A 20,030-nucleotide genomic window follows, 5' to 3' on the forward strand; every position below is an offset into this window, starting at 1 on the left:
GTGAAGATATCTGTAACAGTCTAAAATACAAGTCTTCATCAAAATGTTTGCCAGCAATTTTGAGTTCCAGTCATTTTGCTCCAGCCATGTTTAGATTCTTTTGTGAAAATTTAAAATGATGACATTTAAAATAAAATCAACCTTTTTGCTTCTGCACCCAAACTAAAATGTTTATAGAGATACAACTATCAATCTAGTAGATTATTTCCAAATAACTATACACTGGCTGGAAGTCATGCTATAGAGAAAGTGTTATTGTCACTAAATCTGATCAGGATATTATTTAAAACTGAGCTTTCTTGAATCAAATAAAGTATGGGCATATCCTTTTGCAAGAAAAAGAGAAATGAAAGCTGGCTCAGACTGGAAGGATTCCAGGGTAGCATAGTAGTAGGAAGGTCAAAGAAAAAAATTGAGCTCCCAATCCCATATAGCAAAACTGATAAATTAATCCTGTGCACCAGATGTGATGTGTATTTACTTACAATTCATTATGTTCAGTGAGGATTGCTCCTGAGCAAACATGCATGCAATTGAAATTTTAAGGTCCTAGGGGGGATTTCAAAAGCTGAAGAAAAGTGAGGCAATGCTCTCTGGCTATCAGTACAGTCATCCCTTCTTTTTCACCGGAGGACTAAGGTGCCTGGTATAGGGAGGTTGCTTTGGGGATCCTGCACTTGTCCTTTCCAGTATTTTTTTTTACAAATGTGAAAGCCAGAAAATACTTCTTTGCTCTTTGTAACGTGACTTTCTCTGTAGCAGCACCATAACTGTTGAATTCCCTACCCAAAGAAGTTAGGCTGGCCCCATTTCTTTCAAGCGTCTGTTGATCAGCCAAAACAGTACTGTTCTGCATGGTATTCTATCTTTTAACTGTTTCAAAACTGGATTGAAGGAATGTTTTCAAAGTGCTTTTAGGAGTTTGTAGAGAAGGTGTTTTAAAAACATTTTTATCTCTGTACTGTTTTGATTTTTATTTGTTCATCACTGAAGGCTGGGAAGTGATATAGAAATATAATAAATAATTAAATAAGGAAGGAAGGAAACTGGGATTCCTGCATCATCAGGGTGTAAAAATGCCTAAATATACATAAGTAATAAATGTATACAGGCTGAAAACCAAATGACAAGTGTCATTCCTCAAACTTTTATGTGTCACTTAATTTTGATCCTTCTTCTTAAATGTGCTGAGAGGCTATGTGTTCTGACCCTCATATTATTATTATTATTATTATTATTATTATTATTAAACTTTATTCCTAAAGCGCTGTAATTATACACAGCGCTGTACAAAGTCGGTAAAATTAAAGAGAATATAAAAGCCTGCCCAAGGCGTACATTCTAAAATAATAACAATTAAAAGAGGAATAGATAAAATTACCATATAGAAAAGAAAAAACAAATTAAAAACATCAAATATAAAACAAATCACATCACATCAAATATTATCAGACATGATTTTCACACCAACCCTGTAGGTAAGCCTAGGGGACAATGGGGTTCACAGCTATGTAGGAGGCTGAATCCAGGTCTTCTCCCTCAAATTCTAAGAAACTAAAACTCACCACCACACTTTGACTCAAAACTGTCAGTACAAGCAGCTGTTCATATGATAAGCTGAAAACACACCAGGGAATTGTTTTATTCCTTCACAATAATTAGTGCAGTCAAAGAAGGGAAAATGATATTAAACAAAGGCTCTTGAGAATGTTCCTGTTGTGTTCCAGAACAAAAGACAGGCACTGGAAGAAGGATGGGAATGGATGCTATGCACAATACTCCCTGAAAGGTTCAATCATGCTCCACTGTTGTCTTTCAAGGAGCACCCAGAGCCTCTAAGCACAGCTAAATTTGCCAGAGACCAAATTGAATCTTTTTTTTAAAAAGGAATGTTCAAAACAGTTGGAATTCACCATAGGAAAAAAGAAAGAGAGAAAAGGCAAAAGTTAATTTCTTGTGACAGTTAGTTAAGGTTTTCAATTCCCATAGAAACTGTCTTTGCCACCTCTAATGAACAAGGTGACATGGTTTTTGCATGCCCCAGCTTCAGGCTCCAAAGGTTAATTCAAGTGTAGTGAAAGAGAAATTGACTCAGCTGCTAAAGAATGACAGGTTCAGTCTATAAGCTCCTTAAAGGCCAACCTGTGAGTTTGCCTTTATCTGCTTGTGAGTTTGTACATTCCCCTGTGAACTGCTGAGGTACAAGTCTTGGTAAAAGGTGCCCTTTTCTAGTGCTGTTTTATATGGACAGACAGGTTTTAGCAGAGCTGATTTTTTTTAAAAAAAAACCCAAACACTTTTCTTCTCACTACTTGCAGATGTCTCATTTTTATTTCAACATCATCTTTGATCTATCTAACCATTTGCTAAAAATAAATAAATAAATGTGATACTATTCCTTAGGGTTGAATAAAACATTGCCATTTTTTTTATTGTTGGCCGCTATACCAAATGGGGAGAATGACTCAGTTCTGGGTTATAGTCCAAACAGTGCTGAACCTAGTTTGGGGAAAGGATTTAACTCCTTGAGTAGCTCCTTTACAGTTCAGAATACAATTATTGTCCCATCAACACTGCAGCTACCAGCCACCACTGCTTTGAGCTTCAAGTGAAATATCATTTTGAGATCTTGAACTTGCATGTTAAGGGCATAATCCTACTCAGAGGGGTTAATCCTGTTCATCCTGAAGCATGGACTTTACCTCCTTTCCTCTCCTTAGTCCTGGCCATAGCTTGGGATGCTGCACTGAAGCTAGGTCATTTTTTCCCATCAAGAGGTTTCTGCACACCTAAAACATTAAACACTTTGCTCTTTATCAGGTCTTTGCAAGCAGCACAATTCCTTCTTTTACTAGAATAGCATGTAGAGTATGGAAAAAAGAGAACATTTAGAGAGTCCTGGAGATAAAGATGGATGAGATTTTGTGTGTGCGTTTTTAAAATATGAACTTTCCAAAACTGACAAAAAAGATATGTTAAAAGGAATTTGTTTTAAAAGAAGTTGTGGGAAAAAAGAAAGCCAGGAGATCTTTTTATTCAAGCAGATGGATCTGTGAGCTTAATCAAAGTTTGAATCTTTCTCTCTCCCCCTCTCTTTCTGGTAGTCATTTCCCTCATTCTGTGTGAGCCAAATAGTCACATTAGATGTAATATTTTATGCTCTTTGGTTGGCTTTTAAAAGAAGTAGACATTTTCTAGTTTCATCTAGTTGATACATATAACTCAGTAATGTCTATCTAGCACTGTAAACATCTTACACTGACAAATTAAAATGCATTATCTATACAATGAACAACATTATTTCCCATAAAGTTCTGGCAGTACTTCCAAATGATAGATATAGGCTTAGCCCACATGCACTTCAGAGTGGGACAGTACAATGGGTCACCTGAGACAAAAGGTTGGGATATACCATCATTTTTGAATCCTCTCGAATGTGTCTACAACCCTTCTCTACGTGTGTGTGTGTGTGTGTGTGTGTGTGTGTGCATCACATAAAGGAGTAAAGGTCTAGTTCAGCCTGTTCTCTGCATGCTAGTTTTCTACACTGGACAGAGATTTTGTTTTCTGTATTTTTCAAAAGTAGAGGATCAGAAAATCCTACCTGAAGTGCTACAGTCCATTTCACTCCTCATTCTTTCCTCATTCTGGTTCACGTCGAGATAATTTGGTGAATTATACATTACTAAAAGAAAAAAAAAAGGAGGAAATTCATCACCAAAAAGGAAAAAAAGAATGAAATAAATGTGCACAAGATTTAGGTATGCTATTTAATATAAATAGATAGATAGATAGATAGATAGATAGACAGACAGACAGATGCAGAGTTAGAAATAGTTACTTCAATTTACAGAAAATTACAGTACATTTTACTACAGAAAGCTTAACTGTGACCAGGTGACTTTTGTCCAGTTGCTTTTGATGGGTGACTTTATAGCCCCTACTGCTCTCCCTTCTTATGGTTATCTATCTTTAAACTGGATTTGGAATGGACAGCTCTAAAAATAGAGTAAGTCTTCAAGTAAAGGACTATCCTCTGACAGCCTTTCAAATAGAGGAATATTCTCTAAAGTAGGTCAAGTGGCCATTGTGTGTGGATGCTATGAGTGTATCTACACTATATGTTTTGGCAATTTGGTACCACTTTAAAGTTTCATGGCTCCATCTTATGAATCAAGGGATCTGTAGTTTGGTAGTAATTTAGAATTCATTAGCCCATTTCCTAAAATGCTGCTGAGAAGTTGAGAGAATGCTAATGCTAGCTACTTCACAAATCTCAGGAATACATAGGATGGTGCCAGGGTTACTATAAGTATGTGACATTTAGGTGCATTGATCAATTGCTGTTAGAAATGTATCTCACTAATTGCTCAAGCTTGACTTTCAGAAAAGTCAGTGAAGACAATAACACTTCAACTTTTTATTTTTTTATTTATTTTTTTAATTGGAAGAAAAGGTTGTATGTGGCATCCAACTGGCAGCAGGAAAGAAAGCCAAGCTCTATAATAATTGGGAACGTGGTGATCCTGGAGAAAGTTGGTGATCCAACACTGATTCCAAGTTGGCCCTGTGGCTTGTGCATTAGAGGAGGACAGACACTAGATTCCAGGTACAGACAGAAGCACAGCTGGGAAGTAACTAACTAAACATAGTATTATTACTTAATACATTTTTAGTAGTAGATAATAATCTTCCTTATTATGGTTTTAATGATAATGATGTTAAAGGAGCTTTTTAAAAAAAAAAAAAAAACAACAACTTTGGAAACCATTACTTTGGGGAGTTGGCCATATTTAAGAAATTGTGGCCGTTTTTATTTTTTATTTGATTAAAAAAACCCTATCAGCCATACTTTACTGTAATGCAATGCAACATGGAACTTTTAAAATAGTGAATAATGCGCAAGTACAATGTATTACTTTCTTTAAAGTGACACTAAAGAGTTAACTTTTAAAGTAGCATTTCCAAACATTGTGTGACAGTATCAAAAGAGCACTTAAACCTTCGGTGTGATGCTTGGGCAATGGATAGGCTGAAGTGGAGATCTAGAGAGGGGAATGGAAATAATAAGGAAATCTTTTAAAGAGAATTTGATTCTGGTGGAGATATGGGGGTATATATAGGTTTGCTTTTCAGTAACTATGTGCAGACATTTATCCATCCATGTCTTCATAACCTGGAGAGAAAGAACTGGAGATTTTGTACAGCCACAGAGCTGTGCAAAAGCAAGGTAAAACAATTAAGGGAAATGTATATTATCTGTGATTAATCTACTTGCCTTCTCACAAACAATTGTTTTCTTTGAGACACATGCCTGAGGAATTTGGGCAACAGGGAAATTGAATTTATGGCTAGAATCCTGATGGGAATATGTGAAAAACTCCTCTGATATCTGTATGCCCTCTTGATGTCATTGCAGAAGGAAGTATTTACTATGTTCTTCAGATAATGTCACCCATGTGCACACATCCTACTTTTCTGTTACCAGTGCACCCACCCACCATAGCCATTTAGTAAAGGGGGATGCTCAAGGAGCATCTGACTGCATTTGCACAGCTGGATGCAAAAGCAAAATGGCATCCTCTCAGATCCTCCTATCTTGGTTGTGCATCAGGCAGCTGAAAATTAGGTTGTGTGCAGGGTTGGAGGTGGAGATTTGCTGGGTAGAGCTTTATATACCACAGGACCAATTCAAGATTTTGTCCAATGTTTACCACCCAGTGACTGGTCACAAAACAAAACACACAAAATACAATACACACAGGTAAAGAAAACCATATGATGACAAACAGGTATCTTCCATCACTTCTAAATAACTGCTCTGCTATTTTTTATCAGGTAGATTTGTCTATTGAGACAGAAGGTTTGAGTTCCTAACTCTTAAGAATTTGCATTGACTCATTTTGTCTTCAAGCATGATTGTGGCACTGCATTTTGGCTTTTTCCTCTGAAAGGCTCCTTATCTTTAGCTGCTACACGGCCACTAAGTATAACGTGATCCTCTCTATAGTGGCAAAAATTATTGAACTTTAACTATTGCAGAAGATTGAAAATTGCAATTTGCCAATTACTACTCTAGTTTAGCCATCTTTTTTTTTTAAAGTCCAACTTCTATGGGAGTACATGATTAACTTTTCTACTGAGATTTAGCCAATTGGTCTCTATAATCTAGTGCATATCCTTGTGACAGCTCATCAGGTCTCAAGAAAAGAACTTTCCCAGCTTTGCTAGCTAATGTCCTTTAATGGAAGAAACATATGAATAAACTTATTTTAACCAAGTGCACGTTGTACCACTGAGTTACCCTCCCCAAATTTACCTGAAAGTCCTCATTGAATACAGTACTATACAGAGAGACTATACTCCCATGTAAATGAGTATTTACAAAGACAATCAATATCCTAAGAGCAGGTTTATGAATGGCAACAGTCTAGTGAAAACCTGGAGCCTTTTTCTGATGTAAAAGCTTGGTATTCAGCCTCTCTTTGACTGAATAATTAAAACAGAACAATATTTTACAATATGTGAATTAAAGCAGTCATAAAAAGTAATGCTTTATTGTTCAATCGCCTGTAATTCACAATGAAGTAAAATTTGTTAAGTGAATTTTTAATATTACATTCTGAAAATTATTTGAAGAATTCAGGGGATAAAAATAAAATATTCTCAGTAATTAAACCACTGCTCAAGAATACATATGCAATAACACACACATACACCAAAATATGTATGTAGAATGTGCATATCTACTATTTGGCTTTTAAGACTAGCAATGGTGGGGTTTCCTATAATTAACTCTTCTCTGTTGTATTATACCAATGTCAAAAGATTAAAGGGTCCAAATTCCCCTCCCCCATCATATTCTTCTTTTAAACATATATGAGAACAGAACTAGACAGTGCCTTTCAGAAAAGTGCAGCTTTTAGCTTGTGTCATTGATGTTTATGGCTTAGAACTTTATCCCATATTGCTTTGATTTCATTTTTGTCCATGTCAGAAAAGTCAGAAAACCATGGAGTCTGTTCTCAGATCACTGGCTAGCAAACTGACAGCATAAGGCAAACAGACATAAACAGACATCTCCTCTGGTCAACATGCTTCACCTTCTGCTCAATGAACTCACATGTGCACCATGTGAAAGCTAAGCTCTCCAAAGCCAGCTAGATTAAGCCACTGTAACAAACAGCAAAGACATGAGAGCAGCTAAGAAGCCACTGTGATCATGTATGGACTAGAAGAGCTGTTAACAAAAGTGGATTGTACTGAAGCCTAATTAGTTTCACCTATGATACATTGGTCCCTTTAAGAACCTTACAAATACAATAAGCATGGAGTAGAATGTGATAGCTCCTAGACACCTTGCACCTGCCTACACACATGCACACAGTGTGTGTGTGATTTTTTTAAAAAAATAAAACAAAACCCACTAATTCATGTTGTATATTGTATAAACTTTGCTGTTACCCACCTTGATCCCCAAAACGGAAGAGGCGGGATATAAATTTAAAAAATATTATTATTATTATTTGGAAGAATCTTAGGGGCTGAACAGACCATCCCTAAGGGGTGGCCAGAAGCCACTTCTTTCATCACTGGATAGGGGCCATGGCAACTACATGCCATGCCCCGATCTGGCATTTCTGCTGTGCAAAAAGGAACCATAAAAAGCAGCACCTTCTGGCACTCCTTTTGGTGTGGCATCATCTGGATACAGCACCAAAGGAGCACCAGTCAGGTGCACAGCATGACGGCAGCATAAGGGCAGTGTTGGGGCATAGATGCAGTGCCACCACTCTGCCCTGAGGCTGGTGTATAATGCCAGTTTGTACAGCTTCTCAGTTACCATTTCCTGTGCCAATCTTTTCTTCTTTCTTTCTTTCTTTCAAATGTGGTCTGGTTTATGCTGTTTGGCAGCATTGTGACTCTCTGGGAGATTACTTTAAGTGAGCTGAAGTGCTCTCATATTTCTTTTGTTATACTGTTGTCCTCTGGCCAAACAGCTCTTGCAAATGATTGAAAACCATAGAAAAAAACCTATGAGTTGACAAATTAGTGAAAAGCACACTATGGGAAAGAATGTGTCTATGATATTATTGCCAATGCTCTGAAAAAAGTTATATACCTATGTAGATTTTCAAACTGAGTACAGTAAGCATATGGCACGTTAAGGGAACCTGTGCATTTTCAATTGCATGTCACTTTGAAATGTGATACTGCACAGTTGAACATGCATGTAGTTTTATGTACCTCTCCATTTCATTGACATGGATTGTGTGGAAAGAGCACTACACACATACAAGCTATACTGGGCTGAAGACAATCCACTCTACATAAATACTGTGTTGTGGCTAGGCCTTCTCTGTATACTTTTCCCCACAAATATTTTCATTATACAACGTATAGGCTGAAATAAAAAATATGAAGACATTATTTGTCCATCCTTTTGACTGAAGGTGTTTTGATTTCATTTATCCAGGACTCCAGAGGCAGAAATAACATGGAAAGAACAGGTTTAGGTTCCTCCACCACAAAAAAGAAGAGCAGTTCAACATGTTTCAATGCAATAAACAAGTTTCAACTGAGAAAAAGCAGGATTCAGTTCAATCCTACTGTAGCAGTGTGTGCCTGCATCCAACTGGCAAGGTAAGCAACGAACGCGTCCAAAATTCCATGCTGCGCATGTGCAAATAGCAAAACAGAGGGAAAGATGGAAGTCAAATAAGTCTGCCTCACCAGCTACCACCAGTATGTTAAAACAAGATCTATAAGTTTGACTACTATGATAAAAAAATTAAGGAAAGTGGAGGTAGGTGAACAAAAATATAATCCCTGAATTCATCTTAGAAGTGGCCTTCATGTGGTTTTTAGAAGAATCAGAATAATTAAAAAAAATCTTTATATAGAAAGGTTAACCGACCTGGTTGTTTCATATCACACATGCATATTGTTAGTTGCAAATGAAATGTTTGCTGAAACATATTGAACTCTTCTTCTTTTTTTTTCTGGTGTAGAAACCTATTTGTATTCTATCAGTGTTATCTCTGGCTTTGGTACCAAATTTTCTGTTAAAGCAGTCATGGGCAGGAATATATTTACTTCATTAACTGAAGTATACCTGTAAATTTTATTACTTTACTATAGCAATAAGAATAACAGTACAAAAACATAACATACATTTTGCTGTTGTCTGTCTTCAAGCAGTTTCTGACTTATGGTGACCCTAAGGCAAATCTATTATAAGGTTGTTTTTTGTTTTTGTCTTGCAAGATTTGTGCAAAGGGAGGCTGCTTTTGTCTTCTTCTGAGGATGAGACACTGCGGCTTTCTTGTGATCACTCAACAGATTTCCATGGCTGAGTGGGGATTCAAATCCTGGTCTCCAGAGACATAGCCCAATGTGTAAACCACCACACCACTCTGGCTCAGTAAATACATCACTATTATGTCAAAATGTTACATTATATTTTTAAAAATGTGAGATATAAACACTTGTTTCCTTTTAATGAACACTTTAGAAGCCTTTTTCTGTATAGGTAAATGTAAATGTATGACAGCCAGCATGGAGTAATTGTTTGAACACTGAACTACAACTGGAGACTAGGGTTCAAATACCTGTTCTGCCACTGGGTGACCTTAGGCAAGTCACACTCTCTTGGCCTTCAGAGACACAAAGATAAACCTCTGTTTGAACAAATCTTGCCAAGAAAATCCTGTGAAAGGTTTGCCTTTAGGGTCACCATGAGTCAGAAATGACTTGAGGACACATAACCACAACAAGAAAGTAAGAATGATGTACACCTGGAGTAGGCAGAATCATCATCACCACCATCATCTTTATACCCTGCATTATTTCTCCAAACTGTTACACAAGGCTGCTTACAAACAAAAATGAGTACAATATAGCCAAAAACATTCTAAAGATCAATTTTTTTTTAAAAAAATAAACATTAATTTTTATCAGGTGATTAGCAGTACATTTGCAAGGATTTCTGATTTTCAGCAGCTTAACAGCAGCAACAAAATGACCTACCTCCACAGTTTGCTCTGACCAGCTAAAATGAAGTAATCATGGGATAATTGTGGTGGATTTTAGCGTGGCAGGTCTATAAGTTCCATTCGGTTCTGGTCAGTGATACCTGAAAGTTGGGGTGCTGGATACAGGCACAACAAGAGGTGACAAGAGGAGCCAAGAGTAATGCCTATTCACATACAGTCTCACACATGGAGATATCCCACATACATTTAAAAAATGCTTTAAATGGTTATTAAACAAGTGTGATTAAACCATTAAGCCATTAAACCTGTGTAATAGATTTTTAACACTGCAGTCAGGAATTCTTATCTGTTTTTTACTGATCCATTGAGGAACATGGATTTAACGAGATCATGGAGAATGGCTTCAGTCTGCTCACTCAACAGTCCTCACTTGGTTGCCCAAAAGCAAGCAAGCAAACAAAATACTGTGGAGGAGGATTAGGAAAACATTGATCTTTTTCCCCACTGTCCTACTCTCAGAGAGGGCAAGGATTGCTAACCAGTGGAGAAGATGGAGAAAGCATCTTTCAGGTCCTCCATGCAGTGAGAAAAATGTGGGCAAGAAAAAGGAACAGTGCCAGCTCTGAACAGTCCAGGTCATCTGCATTGGTGGTTTCCAGTCTTTCTTTTCTTCCCTGCTGATTCTCCTACTAAGAATGGTAACACAAGCTCTGATCAAACAGCTCTCATCTGAACCAGGTTCTCCCAACCTTCACTTCAATATGTGGCAGAAGAGAGGGATGAGAGAAGCCCCAGGAGCTGCATGTTTAAGGAAAGGAGGGGAGGGTCATCACAATCCACAGTAGACATACAGAACAGAAAACTATAGACTAACACTATTAAAACTGGAAACAAATAGGAACTATTACTTCCTACCTTCCTAAGGTTGTGAAATAATATTCCTGCAGTTGATATCCAGAAGGACATCATATATAGCTCCTAGACACCTTGCACCTGCCTAAACACATGCACACAGTGTGTGTGTGTGTGTGTGTGTGTGTGTGTGTTTAAAAATTAAAACACAAACCCACTCATTCACTCATGCCTGAATCAAATGTTGGTCAATATAATAAAATTAACCTGTAAAGAAAAAACAGCACCAAACTGTTCACACTGGCCCATTACAGATCGCCCAAAAGGGGCAGTCTTGGGCCACTGCTGGTTGCAGCGCGGGGAAGCTGCTGCAGCCAAACCGCGCGACTCCCCCGCACTGTAAAAAAGGAGCATGAAAATCGCGCTCCTTCCGGCAACCCGGAAGAGACGTCGCAAGTGCCAAAGCAAACACTCGCGACGTCTCTTCCGGGCTTAGATGTCCGGACGCTGCGCATCCGTTACATCAAGATGGCCGCGCCTGTCTGTATAGGGCGCCGCCATCTTGCTGTACGGAATACGCACGAGGGGCAAGGTGCGTCTGGAAGCGCCGCCCCTTGAGCGTATTCCTGGCGCAACAACGGCGCCGCTTAGGCCCGTCTGTAAGGCGCCTCAGTTTGAATTAAAAAAAAATTTCCCAGCCATTTTTTAAAAAAAGTTCCTCTCAGTGATTGGCTGGGGATGGTTGCCTAACCATCTATTTCTTTTTCTGTGTTGGGCCCAAGTGTGTGTGTGTTTCTGAGTGCAACCATGACTGTACATGATATCCCAGAAGTCTGGAATCCCCAATATCCTGGCCTTTCTGGATACCACCTTTCTTCCTCTGTTGTGAGTGCCTTGAGGAAAACCAATCAAGGACAAATGCTCTTTTTATTTGCACATCTGTGAAGAGGAGATGCACACCACTGTTTAGGTGGATGGTCTATTCACTTTTGAGGTTCCACACAATATATCATTACTGTTCTTTAAAAAGTTGAACTTGTGTGAGTCTGTGAGAGCAGGAGGTGGCTGGGATTAGAAGGATCCACCTTTTTATGTTCAAAAAGACTGGTGGCTTCTAGGAGGAACATACACTTAGAGTACAAATTGATGTACAACTCCTGGGCCCATCAATTTGTACTCTAAGGATATGTTCCTCCTACCATCTCAGGATTCAGTTGAAGGCTCTTAGGGTTGAAAACAAATCTGGACATTTGTACTCCCACCAAGTACAAAATACATATGTCAAGTGTCAAAACATAGTCCTTCCTACCACTCACCGAACAGTAACTTTTTATAATGATCTTTGCTCTGATCATGTTGGTGTTTCTGCTTGGGGTCTCAGCACTATTTCAATTTTGACTCATAGTGCCTGTATTACAGGATTTTCTTGGGAAGATTTTTTCAGAGTAGGTTTCATAGAATCATAGAGTTGGAAGAGACCACAAAGGCCATGCAGTCCAACCTCCCAGCCATGCAGGAATTCACAATCAAAGCATCCTTGACAAATGGCCATCCAATCTCTGTTTAAAGACCTCCAAAGGAGGAGACTACACTACTCTCTGAGGATGTGTGTTCCACTGTTGAACAGCTCTTACTGTCAAGAAGTTCCTCCTTGTTAAGGAGGGATCTCTTTTCCTGCAGCTTGCATCCATTGTTCCTGATCCTATTCTCTGGAGCAGCAGAAAACAAGCTTGCTCTATCCTCAATATGACATCCCTTTAAACAAGACTATCATATCACCTCTTAACCGTCTCTTCTGAAGGCTAAACATACCCAGCTCCCTAAGTCTCTCCTCATAAGGCATGGTTTCCAGGTCTTTCACTATTTTAGTTGCCCTCCTTTGGACATGCTCCAGTTTCTCCACATCCTTTTTGAATTGTGGTGCCCAGAACTGGACACAATATTCTAGCTGAGGCCTGACCAAGGCAGAATAGAGTGGCACTATTACTTCCCTTGATCTGGACACTATACTTCTATTGATACAGCCTAGAATTGCATTGCCCTTTTTAGCTGCCACATCACACTGTTGACTCATGTTCAACTTGTGGTCTACTTGGACTCCTAGATCCCTTTTACATATAGTCTCATTCGGCCAGGTGTCCCCCATCCTATATCTATGCATTTCATTTTTTTGCCCTAAATGCAGCACTTTACATTTCTCTGTGTATGCCATTGCCTTTGTCTAAGGCTGAGAGATTACGACTTAGTCATTCAGGGGATTTTCATGACCAAGCCAGGGATGTGAACCCTGGTAACCCAGAGTTCTAGTCTATCTGAAGCTTCTTTGAGTCCCATTCTTGGGGGGGTGGGGGTGGCGGCATATAAATACAGTAATGTATTGATTAATCTCTCAAACTACTACTAGCTCTTTGCTGATTCAGACTTGAGACAGCTCTTTAGCATTAACGTATGTATGATAACTGTTCACGGAGATGCTAAATGACAGGCGTGCAGCTCCCTTGGTAGTAACGTCAATGCAATTTTGCAGAGCTATTACTGTGACATGGCTGTGAATGTTCACTCTGATTCAAGCTCTCACTGAAATAGTTTATATTGGAATGTCATCTGTTTAATCAAAGGGTCCAGCAATGACCCTACAGATGTTTTTGAGTACAACTTCCATCACTTCTAGATGGCATAGCCAATAGTGAGAGATTATGGAAGCTGCAGTTCTAAAGCATCTGGAAGGTTACTCATCCCTGGTTTTGTACATTTACAAAAGTATATATTTTTATTTGCTTGTTTGTTTTTATTTATCTATTGCCATGAGGCATAGTGGTTTGAGCATTGGATTACAACTCTAGAAACCAGGGTTCAAATCCTTGCTTGGCCAAGGAAACCCACTGGGTGACCTTAATCAAGTCACACATTCTCAGCCTCTTAGGTTTCCTCTTAGGGTTGCCATAAGTCAGAAATGACTTGAAGGCACACAGCAACAACAACAACAACAACAACAACTCTTGCTTATCTCACTCATCACCCCCCCCCCCAAAAAAAAACCCAAAAATCTCTCAGGGTGGGTTGTAAAGAATTTATAATATAATAGAGTTGCAAAAAAGAAAAGGATAAAGGAAGAAGCAAAGAGCAAGCTCTGGCACTAGATACTTTTCTGTTACAAAGTTCAGCAGGTCATGGATTGGGATCTAAGCAGAATTGAAAGCCTACTTCTTTCTCTCCCCCTTATAGCCTAAATAACCTTGCTTTGAAAAGTTCCCCTTTTAAATTGCAACTGTTACTTTTTGTATTGTATTCCTAAGGCAACACAATCCGTGCTGGTGGATTCTGGGAGTTGTAGTCCAAGAAAGTAACTTTTCCAAGGTCTTTTAATGAGACATATTGATATAACAGTCCTGACCTGCTATACATCATTGTAATAAATATTGACTGCTACAATACAGCATAGAAGAAATATAAAACACACAGAAGTACTATAAAATCCTTCTCTTGGGACAAAAGAAAAAAAATAATTTGGCCTGTATTGCTGTCCAGTGCTATGTATAACAGTAAAAATAGACACCTTGGTATTTATGTAATACGCCTTATAATATCAAATGCCCAGAAAACACAGTTTACTCTTTAAATAGAGTGCATAAACTTTGCTCTATAAAAATAAAAAGCTCCCTGGAGAGCCCTTTGCAGGTAAAAAGAATCACACATTTATTTTAATGCTTTTTAAACCACCTAACAACAACAGTACCCAGAGCTTCTGAATTCCTGCCTCTGTCTGTATCTCAGCCAGGACGTGTTTGTTTTGCAGAGAGACAGAAGTGGAAATATTTAAAGCTTAACCTAGGAGTATTAACACCCCCCACATACCCACCCCAAACATTAGACATCAATTGTATGTAAACTAGACTGGCTTTATTCTTTTCGATCCAAAGAATGATGTGTCGCCAATTACTATCTAATAAGTGTTATGACCTTGCATAAATATTTCCCAGAGAAAATTTGTTCTGCTTTCACATTTTACAGCTTCAGCAGCACATTTGTTCACAGAGTCTGCCACTGAACACATCCATTAGGAAAGCTGCAGAAATATGGACATAATAGTTGAGAGTCAAAGTTAAGATGAACAGAAAGGCAACATTGTGCTTAAGGAACTGTCCTCCTTTGATAACCTCTGATTATATCATCAGACATAAAGAGAGATGCTACATGTAATCCAAACTATTTGCTTTTTTAAAGGAATATAATTCTGCTAACAGTCAGTGTAGCACCAGTCAAATTATTTTACTGATGGTAATCTTCAGCAAAGAACAGTTCCCTAATTAGAAAGGAAATTGTGAGCCATATATTAACTATTAGATGTCAGGGAAATATGTTAGTCTGAGTTCACTGAAAAGGTTTTTCAAAATCAATCTTGCTAATAGTTTTCAAATACAAATGTTTGCTGAGTAACACTATCCCTCAAACACATGCAATCCTCCTGGTTGGAATTCTTCCACATAAAGTATCAGGGAAAGTATTATACAATCTACAAAATCTGTAAAGCTGTAAGTTTAGGGTGAAAACATCACATCAAATCTACTTTTAAAGAGTCTGACAACAGACTGAACTAGATGCTGTTTATACCTTGGAGAATACAAGCACAAAACACAAAGGGTTGTCAAGGAAATCAGATCAGCTTACCCCAAAATGAAGCAACTTCTGTTCTCTGACTCTCCTGCTCAGCTCCTACAGGTCTGCAGGGATTAAAGGCAGGCACAGTGCTAACAATAAAATGAGATTAAAGGGGAGGGATTCAGGAGGCTTATTTCATGAGATAGTAGCTAGGCAGCTCTTAAAGGGGAGTGAATGAAGACTAAAGAGCCTTTCTCTGTAGGTGCCTCTGAAACAGGAATGCAAGTGGCATTTTACATTTCCAGAAGACCTGCCATTAGTGCACTCCAAGCCACATAACAACAGCCAGTGATTTGTATTTCAGCATGCTTAGATTTACTGTTGCTGATTCCTATGATGTCCAACAACTTTCATAAGAAGCTCATTATTTTGTTGAGCTCCTTTTCTGCCTATGGATCGGTTTGCTTTAGCTGCTGTGGCAAAAGCCATGTTTAGCTCAGGGCAAGGGATATTACAACCTTCCATGCTGTGGTGTGATTATTTTTTCTGAAGCCTACCTTCTTCCTTAGGTATATATGGGAAGGGCAGATGTGCATGGAGGTTTGTGCAGTTTTCCCAACGCATCTGTCTTCCATGTTTACACACTTTTAGCCCTTCATCTTTTAAAATGCATTGTTCTGTATTTTATTGCCCCTGCAAACATCCCATGAGCTATGCAAATGTGGAAATTCTCAATCTGAGGTACATTGCTTTTCATGACAATTGTCAAGAGACCACTTTTATTGAGACTGTCAAATCCAATGAGATTCTTTTCTATCCATACTCTGGGACTGCTGGAGCTTATTGTTCTATCTTGTTTACTAAAACTTGGTTATATGGTTTTGTTCCAATTTGAAAGACCACATCTCCCTATGTGAACCCAGCAGGGTCTTAAGATCTGCAGAGGAAGGTTTTTTCTTAGTTTTGTCATCATCACATGCATGTTTGATGAGGATACAGGAGAGACTCTGCTCAGTGGTTGCTCTCACCATCTAGAATTCCCTCCCCAGGGCACTAAGCTGGACCCAAGTCTGCTCTGATTTTGCTAGCATGCAAGAATTTCTTGTTCTTAACTTTTAAAAATATAAAATATAAAATTAAATTAATGTAATTATTTTTAAACAGGGGTGGGGTGGGTGGATACTCTAGTTTTAACTTTTGTATGTTTGTATGTTTTAAAATGATTTCATATTGTTAAATTTATGATTTTAATATGGCAGTCTTTGAATTGTGTTTTAATTTTATTATGTTTTTAGATAATATTGTTTTATTGTTTGTGAGATTCCTTGCATCCCATACAAAGAGAAAGGTAGCATATACATGAGATAAATAAATAATAAACTCTGAGAACTTCCTTTTACACAGAAAAATGCATTAATTTCAGCCAGTACCCATTGCTGGAGGCTACCTGAAGTACCTAGGCATTGCATGACAGTAAATGGTGAACCATAACTGCCAAGTCAGGTAATAATAATAATAATAATAATAATAATAATAATAATAATATTTATTTATTTTAAGTAACTGAAGTTCCATCTGCATGGGAATATAACCACATCCTTAGAGCTCAGTCACAAAGGAATATGTTCATAAAGTATAAATTAGAGGAGAGTTGAGTGCCACATACTGTATCTGAGTCTCAAGCACATATATTTGGCCTGAGGATGAAAATTATATTTATATGATTTTTTAAAATAACAGCTTGCCAATGTGCACAAATTCCTCCATGAACATTTTTAAAAAGCCAGACAAATTAGATGGCAAGACAGGTCCACTCAGCCAAGCAGAGAACTTCATTGTTTAACATTTACAAATGTCTTCATACATTCAACAGGGAAAAAAACCCTGATTTTTTTTTTAAATCATTGAATGTGAGAGGGAGTTACAATGGATCTTTACAGACTCACTCATCCAAGTAGCAGTCTTTGAGTGCTCAGTTACTAACAGTCAGACTTTGAATCCCTTTGTAATGGTATTTATGAAGATGAATTAGGCTTACCAAATTACCCCCCCCCCCCCCACACACAAAACCAACAACTCATTTTTACAGCTAAATGGCAGGCAGGCACACCACTCTCCATGTTGCAAAAAGCTGTTTTTGTTGACTTTGACTGATACATTTAACTGAGAGTTCTGTTCAGTTCATTTTAAACAAGTTACAAATATTTGCTGATTTCTTCATATGTGGCCCAGAATTAAGTTGAGATTTTTTTTAATAAAAAATAATAGCGTGAAGAAAGCAAAACTGACACATCTCTCCGGCACTAGTCTAATTAGCAATTTTCCCAAAAGAAGAAATCTTGCACTAAAAAAGAGGACATAATGACTGCATAACCTCATTTATAAGTAGTAGAAGTCAGTTTAGAAAAAATGGCTATCATTTTTTTCTTTGTACCTTCTTTAAGTATTTGTTAAGTATTTGCATTTCCTCTGAACTGTCAAGGCTCCTGTCAGGGATCCCTATTAAAACTTCTAATTTGTGTGTGTGTGTGTGTGTGTGTGTGTGTAGTGGGGAAGATTGTGGCCTATTTGCCTGCCAATGCAGGTGCTTACTATTGATGATGGGAAACATCAAGGTCCTTGCCCTCCCTTCTTAAGATGGACTATATTTAAACTAGATTTGGAGTGGTAAATCCTTCAAACAGAGGAGACCTTGAAATGCACCACTGCCCTTTGTAACATAGGGTGTTTGACCATGCTTTATTTGTTTTTGTTAACTACCTTCAAATTGACTTCCAGTCATGGTGACCCTGTGAACCAGATGTCTCCAAACCCTCCTATCCTCTACCTCTCTGCTCAGATCCTGTAGGCTCAGGCCTGTGGTCTATCTGATTGCGTCTCTTTATCTGGCATGTGGTCTTCCTCTCTTTTTGCTCCCCTCAACCTTCCCCAACATCATAGACTTTTCTAATGATTTGTGCTTTCTCATGATGTGGCTGAAGTATGACAGTCTCATTTTAGTTATCTTGGGGCCCAACAGACAGGCCAAAATAAAGGTGCTTTGGGTCACTTTGGAGGTATGCTGTTTAAAGATGCATGTGTCCTAAGAGTCTGGAAGCCATGCCAAAGCCACACTCCAGTCCTAAGAACTGGAGCGCAGCTTTGGTGCCACTTCTGGCCTATTAAGATGCATGTGTCATTTAAACATCATACCTCCAAAGTGACCTGAAGCAGCTTTATTTTGGCCTGTCTCTTTGGGCCCTTGGCATCCAGGAAGAGTTCAGGCTTGATTTGTTACAGGATCCAATTGTTTGTCTTTTTTGCCATCTATAGTAGTCACAGTGCTCTTCTTCAGAACCACATCTTGAATGTATCAATTTTCTTTCTATCTGCTTACTTCAGTGTCAAACTCTCACATCCATACATGGTAATGGGAAATACAATGGCTTGGCCAGCTCTAACTTTAGTGTTCAGCTGTATATCTTTACACTGTAGGATTTTGTCAAGTTCTTTCATTGCTGCCCTTCCCATTCCTAATCTTCTCCTGATTTCCTGACTGCAGTCTCCATTTTGATTAATGTTTGATCCAAGGTATGGGAAATCTTTAACTATTTCAGCAAATAGGTGCAATTCAAGCTATATTATTGTTGTTGTGTGCCTTCAAGTTGTTTCTGACTTATGATACGACCATAAGGTGACCTTAGCAAAGGGGTTTTGTGACAGAGTTTGTTCAGAGGAGGTTTGCCATTGCCATCCTCTGAGGCTGAGAGAGTGTGACTTGACCAAGGTCACTCAGAGGGTTTTCATGGCCAAGCTGGGATTCAAACCTTGGTCTCCAGTCATATTCCAGCGCCCAAACCACTACACCACACTGGATTTTAATTAGGACTGGAGGATATAATAAATTGCAAGATGTATGAGGGGGATGGACAGGTAGTCAAGTAACTGCAGATCTCACAGGTACAATCCTGAATATCTAGCCTTTGTCAAACACTCTTATGCCAGTTGCAAGTTGGTACTAATAGTTATCATGTGCCAGCAAAGGCAATACTCTGAAAATCCTCATAAGAGTCTAATTGTTGTGTAGAAAGCTCACATTAAATCTTGTGTTACAGCTAGTTAGTAATTTCCTGGAACAGGGAATTTCTTTACCCCAGCACAACCAAGAACGTTCTGAAAGCTTTTGCACAATTCTTCTCTGCTTGTGCAATCTCATCAGCAGGGCCAGAGAAATGTGCGGTAGATGTAAATGAACTGGATTCCATTTAAATGCTCGTGGAAAATGTGAGCGTCAAATATACTTTTATGTCTTAGTAAATAGTCCCTGCATCTCAGAGCTGTAATGAAAGAAGATGCATTGTGTACTTCACATTATCAATTTAAGCATGAGCCCACCACATTTATTTATTTTTTGCTATTAGTTCTCTCAATTACTTGTTCATATGAACAAATATTGCCCTCTAGAGGTTGATATTGGGTAGAATTGAAACATTTATAATCAAGAATTTCCTTCTTACCTTGTTTGGATTCTACCCATTGGGATACTGCAGTTTTGCAGTGAATAAACACAAGATATCACTTTTGTTCTTTCTGGCTGCTTCTGAA

The 20,030-nt window shown here is 38.3% G+C and overlaps 1 protein-coding gene across 4 annotated transcripts in view; it reads right to left on the minus strand.

Annotated features, from left to right (window-relative positions):
- The window catches only part of CAMK1G (calcium/calmodulin dependent protein kinase IG), a 100,001-nt gene that overhangs the window by 43,449 nt on the left and 36,522 nt on the right, over positions 1-20,030 (minus strand). For 3 of the 4 annotated variants that reach the window (XM_089514427.1, XM_089514428.1, XM_089514430.1), the window contains 2 exons: positions 15,516-15,595; positions 3,605-3,685 (listed from right to left, as the gene is read on the minus strand). In XM_089514427.1, the coding sequence (XP_089370553.1) occupies positions 3,605-3,685; positions 15,516-15,595 (161 nt within the window). Of the gene's footprint in view, positions 1-3,604; positions 3,686-10,029; positions 10,151-15,515; positions 15,596-20,030 lie in introns of those variants that run through there. The other variant, XM_089514431.1, reaches the window with a different exon arrangement.

Source organism: Sceloporus occidentalis, unplaced genomic scaffold (genome assembly GCF_023333645.1).
Source record: "Sceloporus occidentalis isolate IW3139 unplaced genomic scaffold, rSceOcc1.0.p SCAF_3, whole genome shotgun sequence".
Lineage (NCBI taxonomy): Eukaryota > Metazoa > Chordata > Lepidosauria > Squamata > Phrynosomatidae > Sceloporus > Sceloporus occidentalis.